The sequence below is a fragment of the Topomyia yanbarensis genome, chromosome 2, assembly GCF_030247195.1.
Source record: "Topomyia yanbarensis strain Yona2022 chromosome 2, ASM3024719v1, whole genome shotgun sequence".
Lineage (NCBI taxonomy): Eukaryota > Metazoa > Arthropoda > Insecta > Diptera > Culicidae > Topomyia > Topomyia yanbarensis.
The window spans coordinates 20,382,119-20,403,471 of record NC_080671.1 but is presented as its reverse complement, the minus strand read 5'-3'; the positions used below and the strand labels follow the sequence as shown (position 1 = coordinate 20,403,471).

General features: G+C 37.6%; 2 protein-coding genes across 4 annotated transcripts in view; both read left to right on the top strand.

Moving 5' to 3' along the window:
• LOC131686246 (zinc finger protein ush) overlaps positions 1 to 21,353 on the top strand; it is a 350,163-nt gene that overhangs the window by 63,836 nt on the left and 264,974 nt on the right. The window lies entirely within an intron of this gene.
• On the top strand, positions 15,976 to 17,946 carry LOC131686247 (uncharacterized). Its single transcript, XM_058970512.1, has 2 exons — positions 15,976 to 17,801; positions 17,870 to 17,946. The coding sequence occupies exon 1, from the start codon at positions 16,067 to 16,069 to the stop codon at positions 17,789 to 17,791; it is 1,725 nt and encodes a 574-aa protein (XP_058826495.1). The 5' UTR covers positions 15,976 to 16,066; the 3' UTR covers positions 17,792 to 17,801; positions 17,870 to 17,946.

The window sequence follows — 21,353 nt, the reverse complement described above, 5'->3', positions numbered from 1 at the left end:
ATCACTCTTGAAACAAGTCGTTGAAAAAACCAAGCAAGAAACCCCACGAAGGTGGCTCGAAAGTTATGTAAGTTATGTTGGTCGGCATCTCTGGGCCGGTTCACATTTCGGCTTGTTTCGATATTAGCACTAGTTGTGAGTAGATCAGCTACACAGCAAAGATGGGTCAGCGGGCTAGCAGCGGGATCTAAGGATAAAGCATGATGTCAAAGAAAATCGAAATATCGTTATCTGCAGAAATTTTACAGCCGATGATCTCTCCGTCGGAGTGACTGACAGCTAAATGACTCACGAAAATGGTTATCGTTATCAGCAGAAATACCGCCGCCGAGAAATTCTCAACAGGAGCTATCAAATGAATAGGAACGAGTTGCACCAAGAAGGATAAGAAACCCTGGGAAGGTGGTTGTAAAGAGATGTAAATCATTATGGTCGACACCTCCGGATCGGTTCGTGTCTCAATAGGTGACGATATTTGCAGCAAATCTGAGCAGGTCAGGTATACCGAGAAGGTTGGACAGTAAGCAAAAAAAAGCATCATTGGAAAAAAACATGAACGATTAACACAAAATAAAAAGAGCTAGAGTACAATCCCCACTGAAGTTGTGCCTACACGGAAAAAAATCGTTCATGAATTCATGAAAAAATGATCGCTATTTAGTTTTTGTTATGAGTCTTGTTCATAATTTGGGAATACACAGCCGATTTTGATGATTTCAGGATTCTTATGTCAGAGTAGCGGGATCTATGTTAATGATTTCAGGATCTTAGTCACGATTTTCGTAATTTCTATTCACTTTATCGTGGTATTTCAGTCATGAGTAAAGTGATTCATCTTCATAATCTCAGGATCCTAGTCACGATTTTGAATATTTCAATCACGAGTAATGTGATTTATGTCCATGATTGCAGGAACTTTCATATTTTCTGTTCATATTGTGATATTTGTGTCACGAGTAGGGATTCATGTTTATTTATGTTCATGATTTCAGGATCTCAGTCACGAATTTTGTAATTTCTGTTCATCTTACCTTGATATTTTATTCTAGACCTTACTTTCGAATTTGACACGTGAAGTAATGTGACATGATTTCAGTTTCTTCGTGGTATTCGTAATTTCTCTTCGTCTTATCGCGATCTGGTATTTTTTGTTACTATCGGGTTTTTACTCGGAGTAACGTGACAAGGTGAACTGGACCATAAAAGTGTTCGCGGGATCTTAATCTGTAAACTATATTACGAACACGATTTGAGGCGCTCAGCACAGTTTTCGTTTTCTATCCAGACATCACACTGAACCGCACCGAATGAATAACGATAATGGTCCCAATAATTTTTATACCTACAGCTCGTACCTATTCTTGGTCGTTGACAGCTGGATATTTTATGAAAAAGTGCACGGAACAAGAATGATTCCAAGATTACTACTCCACATTTTAAGAAATTAGCTCAAATGAAAAATTCATTACCATGTTCCATGAAATTGTATATGATTAGGGCTATCATCACGCAAAATAGATCGTGAATCATGTACTAGAAATCATGAACCAGTTCATGAATACATGAATAATATGTAATGAACTAGGGAACTATTTCACGAGCACGGATATTGGATCGTGACTAATATATTAGGAATCATGAACCTGTTTACGATTACATGAATAATGTTTGATGGCTTCGTGAACTATTTCACAAGCACGAATGGTAACTTGTGACTACTATACTAGATAAAATGAACCAGTTCACGACATGAATAACATTTTATAATTTTGTGATTTATTTCACGAGTTCACGAGTACATGAATACTTTTTCATGATTTCGGGAACCATTTCAAGAGCACGAATGGTCAGTTGTGTTTAATATATAATCATGAATTAGTTCAGGAGGATTGAATGGATTCATGAATAAAATTCCGAGTATCGTGAAATAGATCACGAGAAAATATCCACAATGTTTTGATTTTGCGAACTATCTATGAATAACATCATGAGTCAACTGAGAGTAATGATCATAAAGTTGTGAACTAGTTCACGTACAGAAAATCGTTTTGGTAATGTCAAAAAAACCGCAATTGAATTTCACAACACAAAAACTAATATTTCCACTAATAAAAGCGTTATGAAGGCGTTACTGAAGTGAAATTTAACATAATTATAAAACACATGATTTTTGTTCATGGTCCTATTTTCGTAACGAAAAAATGTAAATATTCTAGAATTCATAGTACTCTATGCAAGATTTTAGGAACAATGTTTTTCAGTGTAACAGTGGCCCCGGATGGATGAGTATGGCAAGATACAAGAGGTTTAAGTTTAGTCAGTAAGATTAACTACTGCAAACCAATCCGACACTACCACCAATCAATTCCATTCCTTATTGATAATAGACATTTACCCAATTTGTTGAGCTGAGTCGATTGGTACACAATACTCGGCCTTCCAGGTCTCATAAAAATCTTCAAAGTTTAACTTTTCTTTTATGAGAAACGTAGATAAATCAAAACCCTCCCCATGAGCATTTTCTGCGCACGGGCCTGATCCGAATGAAGTCACGAGCCTTGTCCATCCCCTTGAACCAAAGCTTGTTTGTGCCTTTGGGATTCCTAACCATCCATTGTTCCACGAAATTTCGAGCGTCCTCTGACAAGAAGTACTGAAAATCTCGTTAAAGTTACCTGATCTTTCATGAATATAACCTTCTAATGCCTAATTGTACGCCTTTTCTCATTACCATTCTAATCTAAGTGTCCGCCTTCTCATTACCCGGAATGGAGCAATGCAAAAAAAAATCAAACTTAGGTAATCTGATATGATTTATCAGATAAAGAACTAAGAAACTCCCATGTCTTCCCCAGAAAATGCAAGGAGTGCATTCCACGCTCCATCGAATGGAGAGCATCCTTGGAACTGTAGAATGAATGTAGCTCACCCTCATCACTACTGTAATAATAATTAGCATAGAAGCGATGCATAGCTGTCATCATCAAATGAACGCTACAGTGATATGAGCACTACAATGCTTAGCGCGTGCATCTTTACTGTCAAATAAATTTGTGTGTTCAAAGAGTATTACGTTTAAATAAAGTATTATCATTTCATCGCGAAACATCAATTGTTTGAGTGTAGATCTATATGGAATGCTCTTGTCGCCGAAAAAGGATTCTTGGTTCCGTGTATTCCGGATCCACCAGATGAAACATTATTTCTCTCGTTAAACCTTCGACAAACCGGTGTCAATAACCGCGTTTTCGGCATTCATTAAGTTTTTCATTAACATTGCGTATATTCGGAAAATATCAGGCATTCTGACATTGAAAAAATCCTTATAGGAGCCTTTCACGCACAATTCTGAGAGCGAAGCAAGAGACCGTCCACTGCTGTTTGCGCGGATCTCGTTTCATCTGATTTTTAATCGCAGTGTCGATAATCAAGTCAGTTGAAACCTTGTATGCTTCCACCGAAGGAATTACGTGTTTTGATGCGATTATTTCGGATATAGTGGACGCGTAGCTGTTCAAATCACTAATTGAGGTCGAATACAATGATAAATTCAACGTGCTTGGCCGCGGTGGTGGAGTAGTTATGATCATATTGAAATTGTCGCGAATATCATGCAGTAAGATATATCGGTTATCAACGTGAAGACAACCCTATGGCATACCGTGGGAGTTGAAGTCAACTTGAACCAACTGAGGTGCGATGTATTGGGATACAATGTCTGCCTTTGTTTCGGACTTGACAACCAACAACTTCAATATCTTGTACCAAGGATTAACTCGGCCCTGGCGAATAATGGAAAATCATGGGAATGAAATATAGACTCTTGGGCTTTTTGATATCCTATGAGGAAATTTCCTGTTAGTTTCTAAGATTTCTAGGACGAGGAGCCACTTAATTCGGTATTAGCACCCATCAAAGGACATTCTCAGGCCTTTACGAGGCAGCTTAGGAGAGGAAATGATTTTCCTTTGTCGAAAATTTATAGGCACATTGGAACATGTTCCCTCAATGAGATTGTCAGACTCTCGCTCTTCAGTGGACATGGGAGCGTAGAAATTAGTCGTGGTTTCTACGTCTCTACATTGGGTAACTGTATGGCCCAATCGTTCGTAATGACGGCATGTCCTGAAGCACAAAAAGGTGAACAGGTAGACGCGCCCTGTTCAAAATAGCAATGTTTGGAAGAGTAGATGCGGCGAAAGTCTTGACATGAGACTGATTGAAAATAAGTTATTATACTCCTCGATTTGTGCTGAACGCATTTGTTTGCAAACCATAATTTTTACTGACTGAAGCAAAGGGTTCTGGAAGGAACCAACTCCATATTTCGCAATTAAGACCCCTCCGGGAGACTACACCATCAATCTCTACTTTCCCAGCGGGTACGTAGACAAAATACTCCTTCGTACACGGTCGAGTGTTGTTTAGTTGGTTTGAACGATATATTGATGATGTTGAATGGGTTATATTCGGTCCTGAAGTAGACCTTCCGGGGGTCTGTTGTGTTAGTTGAATATAATGTATATCGAAAAGAAGATTTATCGGCATTATTTTGCCATCGGATAAATATTCATAACGACCTCGATTGTCTCTTGTCGGAGATACCTTCCCATTAGTCAACACAATCATGCGGGTTTCAGTACCTGCGCAAAGAAGATTTTATCGGAGGAGCAGAAAATTAATACAACTAAATTTAAAAGAATAGAGTGATTGGTACTTAGCTGTGGAACATTTGTAGTATTAGTAATCAACAAACACATTTTCGCTCATGCGTCGATCACACAGCCCGTTAACAAAGGGTGTTTTCAAATATCCAGGTATTATAAGGAAATTTTCATTTTAACTAACATACACCATGTCTGAACTTTCATCACTACGAGTACAAATCACTCCGAATCTTACTACCCAATCGGGAAAAAAGTGTTTCGTCGGCCCTGCGCAGAGCGACGTTATGCCTCTGTAGTTTGTTGTTTTCCAACACTCAGGAAACTTTGCTTGCGATAGTGACAGGTTGAAGATAATTGGAAGAGGGGAGCAGAGTGCACTTGCACATCTTTTTATAATTATAGAAGGAATTCCGTCTTGAACCGCTGATGCCTAGGACTTCAACTTTCGTTTGCCAGCAAGAGCGTCGTCCTCAGAAAAACTGATGTTTCGTAGATTGATGACAGCACAGGGAACATTGCGAAGGCAGCATTCCAGCTGATTGGAGTTGGACGAAACAGTTTTGAATACTCTAGAGAAGTGATTCGCGAAAAAGTTGCAGATGCCGCTTGGTGTGCTCATTCGAAAAGAACATGGTAGAAGGAATCTCATTTTCCTTAAGTTTCCCAATTTGCGAAAGACCAGAAACGTTTTGCGTTCCGCTTAAACTCAGTTTGTGTCCGTAGTACTTGTCTGGAGAAAAGGTAACAGTTATACTATTTGTATTCTTTGCTAGCGATATTGAACTTCCGCTTTAACATAGGGTCCCACCGATTGGTATAATGTCGGAGTGAAGCAGCTCTTAAACGCTTTAGCTCACGTAATCGTCGATTAGACCTTGGTGGATTCGATCGTGATCGAAAAACAGAAGAACGTCAACATCAGCTGCATGAAGAGACACCCAATCGATTGTATGTAGTGCTGTGAAAATCCCAGTAAAGTCAGCTTTCGAAAGGTCGAACTCTCTGTCGCCGGTATACTCGTAAAATACTATTCGTTGGGGACAGGAACAAGTAACTAGAAGAGGAGGGTGATGGGAATCAAGGTTAACTAATGGTTCGTATGCTTCCGATACACTGCAGTTTATTAAGCATCCTCACTCGCGAACACAAGATCTAGGGTACGATTTCAATGATTTGTTACCGCAGCATATTCAGCAAAGACATCCCGTCAAGTAAGGCAGCGCTAGATCTCGAGAAGACTGATTCGCAAGGTTTGGGAGCCTGAATGAGTGTTTCTCTACAGAAATCCAGGTTGGTTGTAGTCTCCAAAAAGCAAATTAGTCGCTTGAGGATCAAGAGAATACGTGATGTCAAGTGCAGACTCTAATATCAAAGTTGTTCGAGATCGCAGCTCCTGCCTAGCTTTCGTTGAGACGACAGTAGATTAGAAACAGCGATGAGTATACCCCCACCACGTTTTTTCCCTGCACTGATTGGGTCTCTATCGTTGCGATAAACCGTATACCTTGGGTCGAACAGCTGAAGCGAGTTGATTTCATCATTCAGCCAGGTCCCTGTCAGAACAACAACATCATGTTCAACATCCGAGACCCCTATGAAGAATTGATCGATTTTTATGCGCAGTCCTCTAACATTCTGATAATATATTTGAAGCTGGTGATGTGGACGGCCTTCTGATGGCTCGATATCAGCTGAACGGATTATAGCTGTATCAGCATCCACCTACAAGGGGGGTTTATTGTCATTGACGGCAGCATCCGGATGACCTACTTCGGAGGAACACATACACTCTTAGTAATTACCTGATAAAACAGGAAAGTATACTGCATGTTTTCCGGGTTGGCAAGTTGGCAGAAGAGAAGAGCTGTCGTTTCCACCATGTGTATTGTGTTCGTCGAATGAAGGAGCATAATAGATAGTACCAAGGCTTTCTACTGGACATTGATGTTGGCTTGCAGCAATAGATTCGGCGATTGACTGTAAATTGTAACGTCTCTGTTGGTGCGCAGTATGACATATGGCTTCGGGAGGACATGTACCTTCACAAGAATAACCTGACGGACAAGATATTGACGATCCATGATTTCCGGGTTCACTGATTGGCTGAAGATAAGCGTTGCCCTTCATTGTGTAGTGTTCGTCGAGTGAGATATACTTTGAAGATTGGCAGTATCATGCATAGCGATATATGGAGAACATATCTAGAGAAAATTTTCAATAGGACGTAAGTAACATTGAGAGCCTCTCTTTGTATACTTTCTCTTTCGTTTATTACGACGTCATTACAACACTTTGTACTAATTTTCCAGTACATATCGAAAGCCGACGGTTTTTACTACAATATTATGCAAAGAGTAGAGTGGTAAATGTTGAAATGGCCTAGTAATAAACAGAAGAGAAAGACCTCAAAGAGAATCTCTCATTGTTACTTACGTCCTATTGAAAATTTTCTCTAGATATACTCTTATATTTACCTGATGAAACAGTAGGGGTACCAGCGTAGTTTAAAAGCAATCTCATTTGTATTAAAGTATGAATAACGCACATTATCTGAGATAGGAGACCGTGAAGTCATTGCTGGGGGTCCGCAAAGAAAAATATATTTTCCGAGTGCATATTTAAATTTCAAGTCTTGTTTCCTAATAAACTGAAAATAACATATTGACAGCATATACAACCGATTTTTATCCAAGGCGGTCCGCAGCAACCCAGAGTGATTTAAAAGAGATTCGTGATATGAAAAAGGTTGAGAACCGCTGGCTTAAGTTATATTTGTCTAAATAAATAATGGTTGAAATCAAATTTTGCAAACATATTAAAATGATAAACAATTTCTTTAAAAAAAATATTGTTGAAACTCCCTTTAAAATTAAATTGAAAGAACAACATTCATTTGAAATGAACACAGATACTATAATTCCGAAAATCATTAGAATTGCCTGACACAACGGCGTTGAAATTGTTATTAAAAATGTAATCCTTATTCAGTGATCACAAAATTTTGAGAATTTGTCATTCAATTTTGCCAGGAATCCGGCCACTGTGCACCATTGAGAATCTCAGGGAAAAAGTTTCTCCAGGTGTCATTTGTGACGGATTCCACTTCTCCATGCGCGATGTCATGCCGTGTAGGCGAATTTCAGTCATATCGTTGTCCATATACACGGGAATATTGGTTTTCACGTTGTCGTGTTGCATGTTTGTCTTCTCAACGAAACTGTATGCCTACCGGATCAGAAACACATAACAGAAATATTTCAAAATTATATCTCTCATTGTTACTTGTTATAAATTTCTGTTATTTTAACTACAAACGAGACCTAATTTATAACACAATATTTTACAAAAAATGTGTTCTGTTATAATCTTATTTCATTCTGATCGGGTAGGATGGACTATTAAAAATTATCAGAACAACATTACGCGTATGATGTAGTTGTATGTGTGACACTTCCGTAAGCTCCATTTTCACATCTATCAACTGTGGCACCTCGCGACTCATTAGGTCTAAAGACTGGTATGCGTAAAAGCAATCATGATTGTGTTCTCCCGTAATGAGTGCACTTTATTTCGTGGTTCACTTATTTCAGTCACTGTAAAGGGACAACAGGTTTCTAAACTGTATACGTAGCAGAGCGACGTTGGTAGTATTTGTAGCAAGCTGTGCTCTTTTTAGTTTTGTGTTTTATTACTGTTAAACCTCTAGCAGGATACCATCGTCCCTGTTAAACGAGCAATAAAGAGTTGTGATTTGTGTAGTGGTTAAATGGAAACTACCTTCCACGCAAAGTTGAATTATGAGAAGAATTGGGGTACAACAAGTTTACACGTTTCTTGTGACCTTTTTAGCTTTCTGTCATCGATCCTCTGGACTTTTTTACTTAAGAAATATTACTAATTACACGGTGCTACAAAAGAAAAAAATATACTTTTCAAGTGATCTGATAAAGGTCACAGGTCTGGTCAAATACAACCCAAAACCACGTTTGGTCAATGTAATATTCCCTCAAAATCTTGATTTATTTCAAAAAAAACTATTTTTCAGAACTTTCGGCACTAAAAAATTTTCCGCGTGGTAATTTGTCAACCGATTTTAAATTTTTTAGTATTCTGGAAAGAGAAAGAAATGACCTTTTCAACGGTATTCTATATTATGTTATTTTGTTAAAACAATATGCGGTTTTGTGACAACAATATTAACCCTTGAACGTTGCACTGGGGTACAAATGTACCCCACGCCTTCTTTGGAGCCGTGTGAAGACGAGAATTCGCCATTTATTGACCTGGGACCCTAACCATAATTCAATTTAGTGTTCCTAGTAAGAGTAGGAAAAGGTAGTATAACCAGTTTGCTTATAGCCTCCGTGGAAGCAGGTGTCAAAGTTGGTGTGGGGTACATTTGTACCCCCCAGTGTACGGTTACCGTTAGTGTTTCGTCAGGTTTCGTGCTGTCAGTGAAAATGCGATTCGTGACAATACCAGTTTAAATACTGGTTGTTTTACTACGTAAGTAACAATTAGTAGCATATAATCGTTTTTAATCGTTTGTTCAATTAATTTAATTTAATTTTGAAGTAGAAAAAAATCGTTCTCATTTTTGCTGATCTTTATTGTTTATTTTTAATAGTTGTTCAAAATAATGACTCACAAGTATAACTAGCGCACAGTAACTGCTGTAACAGTAACGTTGCGTGATACCAATGTATTGCTACTTAGATTTTTTTTTTTCATTTCAATTTCCACCCCATTTCGTGGTATTTTCCAAAACTTTCATTCTTCCAAATAATAGCACTTTTTCAAATATTTCGAAATTCCATTTTATGCCGTTTCTAGACCATTCTTTCAATTTTTAGAATAATTTGATTTTTTTCAAATCGGTTGAAAATTCGAAAAGTTATAGTAATTTTTGTGAAAAAAGTCAAAGCCACGATTTTTTCAATTTTGTTTGGTTGAAACCAATTTATGTATCATTGATTCAATAAATTCCATACTTTCGCTCACACAGCTGTTTTCGCAATTAAAAAACGAAGAAAATGATGCATTATACATTTCTTTTGTTTGCGTTTTTACCTGCGAAAATTGCGATCAAACGCGTGGGGTACATTAGTACCCCAGTGCAACGTTCTAGGGTGGAAAACTGCAAGTGCAACGTTCTAGGGTTAAAGTAACCATTATTTTCAGATTCTTTCATGGAAAATATGAAATTGACTCATTTTTATTAAGAAGTGTCTTTGTTTTAATAAAATTTTGTGAGAACATTTGATTCCGCATCCAACGACCTATTTATTATCAAAATCGGTTGAAAAATGGCAGTTATCAATTTTTCCCAAGCTAGAAACTGGTTCGCATAATCTTTTAATGAGACGGACCTATATTAAATTTTCCAAAAATCGATTTGTGTGCGCAATTATCTACGGATTCAAAAATATGTGTGTGAACTTTAAAGTTAAAAATGGTAAAAAAATAAAGAAAGTAAAAATTCTTGAATCCTATAGTTCGCTACAATGCATCATTACCCCCTTAACAGTTTATGCGAGCCAGTTTATAATTTGAAAAGAATAATTAATACCTCTGTCATTTTTCAACCGATTTTGATGATAAATAGGTCGTTAGATGCGTTTTTGTCTATCTTTTTCCAGTATGGCTCTTTTCAAATAGTTTGTGGATTGCATCGGGTTTGCATCAAACAATTCCATTTTGTTATCATTTTCCCACAATACAATAAATACTTAGATAATCATTTATCGTTCGATAATCGTAGAGGAAATTGATGTCCACTAGGAGGTTGATTTCACTATTATCTTACTTGATTCCGCTCCCATGTCGTGCGAAGCGACAAAAATGAACCCTGTTCTTTATTTACTACCTCTTTTGGACTTTGTTAATTTTAGGTATTAAATTTTTATAATTCTTCTTATCGAAGCGTAACAAAGCTTCTTCTCTTTCTAGTAGATAAAGGGCGAACACGAAATTATTGCGACACATTCAACAGGGCATAACTTTTTTACCATTGGGTAAAAATCAACCAAATTTTGCACACTTTCTCATTGATGTGTATTGTTTACATGCTGTCAAACTAATTCAATTTCAACGAAAATGGAGGTGAACCAACGCGAGTCGAGAGAACAAATTCTTTCCAAACACCTGGAATTTCCTGACCTGTCGCACCGGCAGTTGGCAAAAATATTGAACATTCACCATTCAACCGCCTCCAGAGTGTTGAAGCGGTTCCAGGAGCGGTTGACGTTGAACCACGGCAAAGGAGCTGGAAGAAAACCGGGACCGGAGAGCAAAAGGACGGAGGGAAAGGTGAAGCAGATGATTAAAGCAAATCCCAACGTCTCAAGCCGTGATTTGGCTAAAAAGATCGGCATGTCGCAGAACTACGTCCAGAATGCAAAGAAGAGAGCTGGACTACATACATACAAGGTACAGCACTTCCCAAACCGCGATGAGCGGCAACAATCGACGGCTAAAACTCGGGCACGGAAGCTCTACGAGAAGATGCTGACAACATATGGCTGCTGTGTGATGGACGACGAAACGTATATAAAAGCCGATTTTAAGCAAATTCCGGGGTTGGAGTTTTTCACCGGCAAGAGCAAGTTCTATGTGGACGACAAATTTAAGAAGAAGAAAATGTCGAAGCTCGCCTCCAAATATTTCATTTGGCAGGCTATCTGCTCTTGCGCACTGAGGAGTGAACCTTTCGTGACAAAGGGCACAGTAAATGGCGAGATCTACAAATCTGAGTGCCTCGAGAAGCGTATTTTGCCGTTCTTGCAGCATCACGACGAAGCTCCGCTATTTTGGCCAGATTTGGCATCATGCCACTATTCTAAAAGTGTCCTGGAGTGGTATGAGGCCAATTCTGTCCATTTTGTTCCAAAGGACATGAATCCGCCAAACTGTCCGGAGCTGCGCCCGGTGGAGCAGTACTGGGCAATGATGAAGCGGGAACTTCGGAAGAGCAAAGACGAGAAGGACATGTTAAGAAAATGGAAAAAAACTGAGAAACAGATACCGGATGACACTGTAAAGACTTTGATGGAGGGCATCAAGCGAAAATGCGTTCAATTTTACACTCAAGGCTCCATCGATTAACTTTTCTTTTGATTTTTGTAGTAAATATATGTATAAAACTACCCTAAAATTTTGGTTTGATTTTAAACATTATAAGAAAATTGGCATGACATTTTCGGTGTCGCAATAATTTCGTGTTCGCCCTTTATTGCTAGTATGTCCATCATGAAAACTAAGGGGCTTACTTACAATTGATGCTTATTTTAGGCCGCTCGAATTTTTTTCATATTCACGTCGCGTATACCATCTGCATTTTTGATTGTAGCCTCTGTTTGTTTACTATCTTTTTTTTTTTGAAATCATGTGATGTTTTTTGTTGCTTGTTTGTCTTCTCTAAGAATAATTTTAGATTTGAATCTATTGCTAGAGACTTTCTCGCTATTCGTCATTATGATATTTCTAAATTGTTAGGCACCTAATGAGTCTTGTGGTGGTCAGACACCCCGATCAGAAAGAAATAACAAAATTATTACATACTGTGTTACTTTGTTATGATAACAAGTTGTGTAATAACTCTGGTCTCGTTAGTTGGTAAAATAACAGAAAACATAACAGAAATTCTTCTAGTATATATAAAAAATGTGACAACCTGTGATAGGCTTCTATCAGAATTATAACAAATTTTGTTAGGCTCTCCCACGGCCAATATAGCTTGTATTACCTATTGTATAGTATCAACAAATTTAGCGTGCAGGTCTAAAAATAGAATAGAATAGAAAAATATAGCATACATTAAGGCGTTTTCGTTTGGCAGCAAAAAGCTTCATGTAGCAAAGCTTTTTATAGTTTGGTCAAATGATTCCATACATGCTGGCTGATGGTTATTACGAATATATGACAACGCTGATGGTTATTTGTGGATTATAGCGATTTGAACCTGGGTATTCTGAGTTTTATGTGGATGTTTCCTGCATGAACCAACGACGTTGCTTTCGACTGATGTTTAATGTTAGCATAATATTCCTCGCATCCGTCAAGGGCAAAACGATTATAGATGCATCTTGTTTCCAGAACGCACACATTGAACTTTTCCAAAGCCTAAGGACTGTTTGTTTTCCTTGTGTCATACGCTTTGTTTTCATGCAGTTTTACTCACTACTACAGCTGCCTATATTACGATAGACTGAATAGCTTTATAGTATCTTTGCAGATTAGGAAAGTGAGCTATTTTTAGATTCTGAATAGTGCACTTCGGTGCTTCTCTTGTACGCTAACATGTTTTACACGATTTCTAGTAATAATGTCGATGCGATATGGCAACATTGAGCGGTTAATTCACGTACATTATGTAACGGAGAATACGACGAATGTTATTTATGATTCCGAATAGATTCCAAGAAACAAATACCATAGTTTTGAGGTTTGATTTTTGAAATTTCAAGAGGTTTTGTTATTAGCACTTTTAATATGTGGAAGATTAAGCAAACCAGTACAATTATCTCAACCTAATAAATTCCTAGAAATACAAATCTTTTACGGTAGCGCAATCTATCAACTGCGAATATTATAACAGATATTCAGAAAATTCGAGATATTGTTGAGGATTCTTCGGTGTGGCGAATGGTAGAATATTTTATGTTTTTCTAAAATGCATTTTCCATTCCAAATTTTATTATTTTTAAGGGGAATTAAATATTTTCAAGTTTTTAGCTACTTCAAGCATTATTTAAAACACATTTAAATTGTAACAGCGAACAATAATACCAGCTGGGATATGTATATAATCAGAAATTTCCAAGCCATTTTGAAATAATTATAGCTTTATGCAGCATACTCACAAATATTAATCTTTCAACAATTTGAACAGGTCGCCTAATTTTGTTTTAACTTTCTACAAAATGAATCAAGTATCTTGATTATTACGAACATTTGTTAGCTCGATGATTTTTTAAGAGGAACGAAAACCATCGAATACAGCGGAAACATTAGAACATTGCGCATTCAAAGCAATTGTCAGTTCAACCGTAAAATGTCAAACTTATCTTACGTGGAATGAAAAGATACAACAATCAAGCAAAGTCAAACATTTTTTTGCGAAGTTTAAATAAAAAACGCAATGCTTTGGTAGTTCGGAGAACGCACAAACTAGCCAATTTTAATTGTTTATGAAAACCCGCATAAATTGGAGAAATTGGACTGAACATCCTCGAAGATCCTCAAAATACATAACGATATTGTAGAAATCAGTATACATCAGAAAGTTTTTAAGCTCTGAAAATTCGTTTTTGCAATATACACAATCGGTTAAAAGAAAATTAATTATATAACCATTTGACTAAGCCATAACAAATAGTTTAAAAATGCTTTTTTATTTCAATTCGCGTTTTATTATTTCATCTGGAGTGCTTGATACTTCCTGCATCTTTTTCAAAATAACTTTTATATGAAAATTATAATCTTTAGAATATCTTGTTGATAACTTTACGATTCCAAATTTTTTTGAATGAAGGCGTTGAAATCATTAGCCCCATATTCGAAATTGTGTGTCAGACGAGTGTCTCAGAAAATAAATAATCTCTTAATCAAAATGCAACCAAGTACGTCAAACACCTTACTGACAAGTTTTCCGACCACTTACATAATAACGATGCATGAAAAGAGACTTCAGCGTATTAGTAAATTGACGGTCTTTTGTGTAATGTAACAATCATTCACAGTTGATTGTTTGATTTGTTTATTGGGACTTTAACCATATGGTCATTTGCCCGCTTTACAGTTTACCGTTAGCGTTCAAAGATAATTGTGAAAGAACATATGTATAACTTATTATAACATCATCGTTATATGCGTACAGTTCAATGATATCACCAGAAGATATAATCTTGATATATGTTTGCTCGACTTGCTGATTGGGATATCACAAAGATAACACAGTGAATAATAAATATCAACATGAGATATAAATTTGATAGCTTTCTGTTATGTCGTTCTGATCGGGACCCAGAGACTCCTAAACTCTTGAATCGTGCGCGAATGCCAGGACAATGTTTTATAAAACATTGCATTAAAATGCGTTAATTTTTTTTAAATCTGTTGGAACATGCACCTCCAAATGCAATCTGCATGGATACAATACAACCATGAAACCCAGCTCACAATACTGTTTTCCCAATATAACGGTCTTGTTGTATGTATAGCCCCGGAGTAAAAAATGCAACAGATAGGTACAAATTACTTTTTTTTATTTCTATTATAGAGGTTTTAACCTTAGCGTCATTCGCCTCTTCGGGTTAGAAAAATCTCTTATGAAAAATTTCTAACCCTATGTGCGGGGTCGGGACTCGAACCCAGGTGCGGCTGCGTACAAGGCAATCGATTTACCAACTACGCTACGCCCACCCCCTGGTACAAATTACTGTAATACTATATGTCGAAACCTAGTTCCGCATAAAAAAACGTGTTTCTTAAAAAATCAGAATAAGAAAATAGCATGAGAACGCATAAAATTTCAGTGTTCATCGAAACAACATTTCTGACATATGTTTTGAAAACCGGAATTTTTCTAAACTTTTGGGCCCCTCCTGAAACTTTTTTCTGGTTACGTGCTTGTCTTATTCCGACAGAATTTTAAATAAAAGAAGTTTCTATGACGAATTACGATTTCACGAAACACGATAATGTCTATTAAGAAAGGCAGGGTTATAATTCTTGTTTTAACAAGTAGTAATAATAAACTGAAAATGGTGGAATATTAGTTTCTAAGTGCAACGTAAACTCCTATCGAGTACCTACACCAAATTTCACTAAACCATTTGAGCCAATGGATTGTACAAAAATGGCAGATGTCACTATAACCATAGTACAAATAGAGTGATAAAAAGAATTGGATGATAATAGCCACATTACCTTATTTTGTTCCGGAACTGCAATTCTTTTTCTTGAAAAGTGTTAGTACTTTTCAATACTTAGGTTTTCCCTTCTCTTTTTCGCTTGTTTGTTTACTCTATAGAATCGGTTATCCAATAAAGTGCAGAGTAGAAATGGGAAACGTCAAACCAACGTTCTCGCTCCAAATGTTTTTTTTTTGTTTTGTCTACCCACGAACGGTTCATTATTTTCTAACACATGCGAAGAAATTAAATGAAGCGTCGACAAAAGTGCAGTGAAACAATTTCACGCCACTAGGCATCATCGGTTGAGCTCTTCCAACCAGAAGGGATCACATATCCGATTGGACTACGCAGCAGGGATCACTTACTCAGTATTTCTCCTATACACGGACAGGCAGGCAAATAGGCAACGAACGATCGATCGCGCGTCAGCAGTCCTGTCCTGAGTCCAGCAAAAACTCAGTACTGATTCGTGCTCGATAAGTGATGGACGCTGCCGCACTTCGTTCCGCCGATTTACAGAAGCGCCATATCTGCCGGTTCTGTTTGCAGTCCTCCGAGCAATTGCAGAACATCGATGGCGACGAAGAGTTGACGCTGAAAATTGCTGCCAGCCTGGCGCTGGATGTTTCACCCGGCGATGGATTACCGCAGGCGTTGTGCGAGAGGTGCCTGTGGTTGGTGGAGAAATTTAATCTATTCAAGGATCAGTGCATTAGGGCGGAATTTTTGCTCAGGAGCTTTGCTCTAACTGGGATTCCGTTGATGCACGCTCTGGAGCCGTTGGAAGTTGGCTGTTTCTGCTCCAGGCAGAAATCGCATGCCGTGGACGTGGAAGTGCAGACAACTGCACCTGAAGTGGAACCGCAGGTGTGTGAAGAGTCCAAGGTAAAGGTTGAAGACGATAGTGATGACGAAGTGATATTTATTGGGGATGTCAAGGAGGAAATGGACGATGATGATTGGAATTTGGCGGATGTTTACGACACGGGCACGGTAGACGAACTGGCCGAAGAATTGTATGAAGAGGAAGCTGTGAATATTATTCAATCGGCACCCTTCTCGGATGTTGAACAAATTTTCGGTGGTCGAATCAATATAGACGGATCAATCGACATTGAGGTGAAAAAGCTGGAACAAGTGTTTTCCGTTGATGCTTCTGAAAATGTTAATCTCAGAGAAGAAAATTTCACCCCTATACAGTCTTTTAGTGAGTCTAGAAAAGAAAACTTTGATCGAGCTTGTGGCGAAAATTCTGTGAATGACGTTGAAACGATGAGGAACCAAGATTTAGACGACGTCGACAGCCTCTCGAATCAAATTGAAAAAGATGACATAGAAGAAGCATTAGCCAGTATGGAAGATTCGGTTGTCGATATATCTACAGAAGAAACGAAATCCAAATCGACACCAACCAAAGAATCTTGTCCTGAATTTGTAGATTTAACTCTCGAATCTGACTCGCCAAACATCTTCCAGTGTTCAGTCAAAAGTCGTACAGAACAAAGATCCCTTTCTACCTCATTCTCGGATGCCATGCAACTGTTGCTGGAAGACGAAAAACTGTACGACACTGAGTCCCAGTTTAAAAGAAACCATACTCATCGAAAACATTCAAGCCAAGCTACGCCAACAAGTCAACCCTTGAGTCGCGAAAATTCACTACAAACCACTCTCAATACTCTCTACGGTGATATTCCAACGGCCCCCCTTCGCGAATCCGACGGTCTCGACAGCCGCTTCATCAATCGGGAAGATGGCGAAATTATCTCCGACGATGAGCTCGATCCGCTCGCACTAAGCTCAGAACTTGCGAAAGTCCGATTGGCCGCTCCCGAAGAAAGCTCGGTCCTGCGGGCACCGTCTCCCAACTCGGACGAAGAGTTTCCCTGTGAGACGTGCGACAAGTTCTTCCCTCAGGCACATCTACTGGAAATACACAAAAAAGCATATCACAGCAATTCACCACAGCGAGGAGCACCGAGTGCAATAGGTACAGCAGGATCCCGGCAGGATACGGTTCCAGTTCCGGCGGAAAAGTTCGGATCGATCAACCGCAAGGTTACGCTGACGATCGGTTCCCCCTTACAGGAGTGTCCCAATTGTGGCGAGATGGTACCGAAGGCCACCTACTGGATGCATCTGAAGTCTCACAGCTCCAAGGAGACACCGTTGATCAGTTTCGGGGAGCAGGGGTTCGGTAGAATTTGAACATAATGATGTAACTACTGGTTTTTATTAAATTTAATGATCTTTATAAACTAACGTTCGTTTATTTTTGAATTTTAGATTTACGGTAATTCGTCCACTGTACAGGACCAAACGTTCGTTTGGTAACACAATAAGGAGGAGTTTACAATACGGTTGTTTTTTATTTGGTTTGCCCAGCAAAAAACATATTTAAAGACCGACAGGGTACACTCATACCTGCAAATGAAAAGAAAAAAACTCAATATTCGGACACTTTTGAATGTTTTGGACTCAGTAATTTATCCACTTTTAAAATTTTTAAATAAACTAGATGAATGCATCCGGATTTTCGGAGGAAGATACCAGTACTGGGATGGTTTCGGGACAGTATGACGATTTACCTAGGAACAGTTACTTAGGGTGGCACTTGCTCCGGAATGACCGTTGCGCGATCAAACCATCAAATCGTCTCATAACCACAAAATGCAATCTTCTGAGGTAAGATCTAGAATTTTGACATCCCAGCATTCCATTGAATTTCACAAAGAGTATCTCAGTAATGGAACATGCCTCCGGAACTTCAGCTTCCTGAGACCAGATCAGTTCATCTGGTTCACTTTCACGGAATCAGTGGATGAGGTCCTGAATCCAAAACATCCAAAATCCCACAGTTATAAGCATGTTTTGTGGGTACACAGGTACCCTGTCGGCTTGTTAAGAGGTAAAAGAATCCTGTAGCACTTCCTCAGGTCTCGTTTACTGTATCATATTTTTTTGCTTAAAAACGCTTGGTGATATTCTAAGATAGTAACTTAGGTATTAATTTCCAGCTTTAAAAAACACAGGAATTTCATGAATTGAAATCTGAAAAGGTACCCTTCCCTATCAGACACATCAGACGTTTGACAAATGAAAAAGATAGGCTGCTCGTTATTTATCCAGTTGTGTTGCTTAATCGAAGCCGTATTTTTGCTTGGGTTCAATACGCTAGGACTAGGAATTTTAGAGAGCTCGGTACTACACGAAGGCTGTCAAGCTTTGGCAGTTTAATCACACTTGTTGTTCTGTCGTCTTTTTTAAAAAAATAAGGGGGGGGGGGGAGGGGGGCTAAAAGTATCAGCGTGAAAAAAAACCTTTTTTTTTGCGTATTTTTTTAGAATTTTGCGTGAAGCAAATTTATCGAAACTTTTTGTACATTATAGTGTATCATTTCAACAACATGCTGTAATTTTTCTATGCAAAAATATCGACAAACGAGTCGGTGACGAAGCTTTTTGTACAACGTCTATTAAAAAAATATGATTTGCGGTGTTACCTGCCTTTCAAAAACTACTTAACCGATTTCTTTCAAACTTTGCATACACATTCTGTGTTAAAAATATCTAACCCCTACGTTGAGTTTTTGAGATATTTTTCCATTTAAGGGGGTGTTTACTCATAAAAAGGCGAATTTTTTTGTGAAAAATAGTAATTTTTATTTAAAATGTGTAAAAAAATTATCTCAAAAACTCAACGTAGGGGTTAGGTATTTTTATATAGAATATGTATGCAAAGTTTGAAAGAAATCGGTTAAGTAGTGTTGGAATGGCAGGTAACACCGCAAATCATGTTTTTCCAGAGACGTTCTTCAAAAAGCTTCGTCACCGAGTCATTTGTCGATATTTTTGTATAGAAAAATTACATGTTATTGAAATGATGTACTATAATGTACAAAAGTTTTTATCAATTCGCTTTACGCAACGTTATAAGAAAATTCGCAAAAAAAGTGTTTTTTTTCTCACGCTGAAACCCTTAACCCTCCCGCCCCTTATGTTCCGTACCGTACTAATATTAATAACTGGCAGCAAGCTTCTTAAAGCACTTTACCACCAATTTTTTCTGATAACATTAATAATTCCTTTTAAACACTACGCGTTTATAAATGTACCTCGAATATGTCGTTACGTGAAAAATTTGTTATTAAGAAGTCCAGAACATCGAGAATCCAATAATAAAAACAGAAAGATGAAAAGATCCAAACATTCATTATTCCAGTGATGCAAGTTTTCGAATATTCCAAGCTCCTAAGATCCAAAAACTAAAAACATCCACAAACCAATGTAATCATCTAAGGGATCATCCATAAATGACGTAGCATTAAATGGGGGAGGGGGGAGTTTTGTATTTTGTGATGATGTGTTACGACAGGGGGATAGGGGGTCATGTCATGCTACGTAGCTTTTTTAAAGGGGAATAGAATAGAATTTTTAAAAAAATTTACGATGACAAGGGGGACAGGGTTACCATCAAGCTATGTAATTATCAGGGGGTATTTAGAGGTTTATGACGAAATGCTACGATGGGGGAGGGGGTGTTAAAATCACTCAAAAATGCTACGTCATTTTTGGATGGTCCCTGAAAAGCTGTAAGATCCATAAAAATCCAATGACCTGTAAACTGTATCTAATAATGTATTGTTAAACGAATCCAAAAGCCCAAAACTTGAAAAACAAAAACTAAATTAAAACAACGATAAGAAAATTTTAGCATTTAAAATCCCAACGATCAATTTGTAAAGAGATACAAAAATACCAGGTTCCAAAGATCTTAAACTCGAATTCCATACATCAAAAAAAAAACTTTCATATTTAAGTGTACCAGAAATTAAACGATCTAAAAGGATTCGAAAATTCCTAGCTCTAAGTATACAAAAATTCCCAAAATCGACAAAAACACAAAAATTTATATATCCAAGCATTCACAGACTGGAGAATCCATACTTGGAAAGAACTAATATTTACAAGCTTTAAGTATCCAAAATTCAAAGGATCTAAATAATAATAAAGCTACGGATGATACAAAAAGTCGTAGCTCTGAAGATCAAATGATATAAACACAGCAGGATACCAAGTTTGTAAAATCCAAAGAAAGAAGCATCCAAACATTTAAAGATCCAATGAACCGATAAACAGAAAAGTTGGCTTGTAATGTTTCGTATTCCACTCATCAGTAACTGACCACGGTGTGTTTGGTAGAACAATTTTATTCGAAAAAATCGGCATCGCTAAAACTTCAGCATATGATAGAATGAGCTTTTCTCTTTCATTTGAAAGTAAAATTGAAATATTCTGTCGGGGGCTCCAGAACAACTTTTTATTTTAAAGTTTTTTTGTTTGAAAACTTAGGTTTTTCGATGAAACTGGTTCACATTTTTGCCCAAAGGTAGTACTTTAAACATTCAAATATTACCAATAGTGAGAATCTGACGGACAATTTCATTGTGTATAACTTTGTGGTAAACTACATCGCGATCTAAAATCGCGAGAGAAAGCTATTAAATTTTTATCAAAGTTTCTAGATTCGTGCGGGGCCTATTAGTTAAGAAGCTTTATTCCAAAAACATTTTTATTTGTAGAAAAATGGATTGCCTTATTTTAACAGTGTGCTCAGAAGAACCTGAATGCTAGCAAAGTCCCACCTTTAAGCGTAAGAAACATAATTTCAGATTCCACCGTTTTATGCGCACCAATGATATTTTAGGAGCATGGAGATATAGAGAAGAGTAGATAAAATTTGAACGAAATTAAGACTCTTTTGAAAGATG

What these genes read in the sequence shown, in the direction of transcription:
- LOC131686247 (XM_058970512.1), top strand. Translation starts at nt 16,067, where the DNA reads ATGGACGCTGCCGCACTTCGTTCCGCCGATTTACAGAAGCGCCATATC.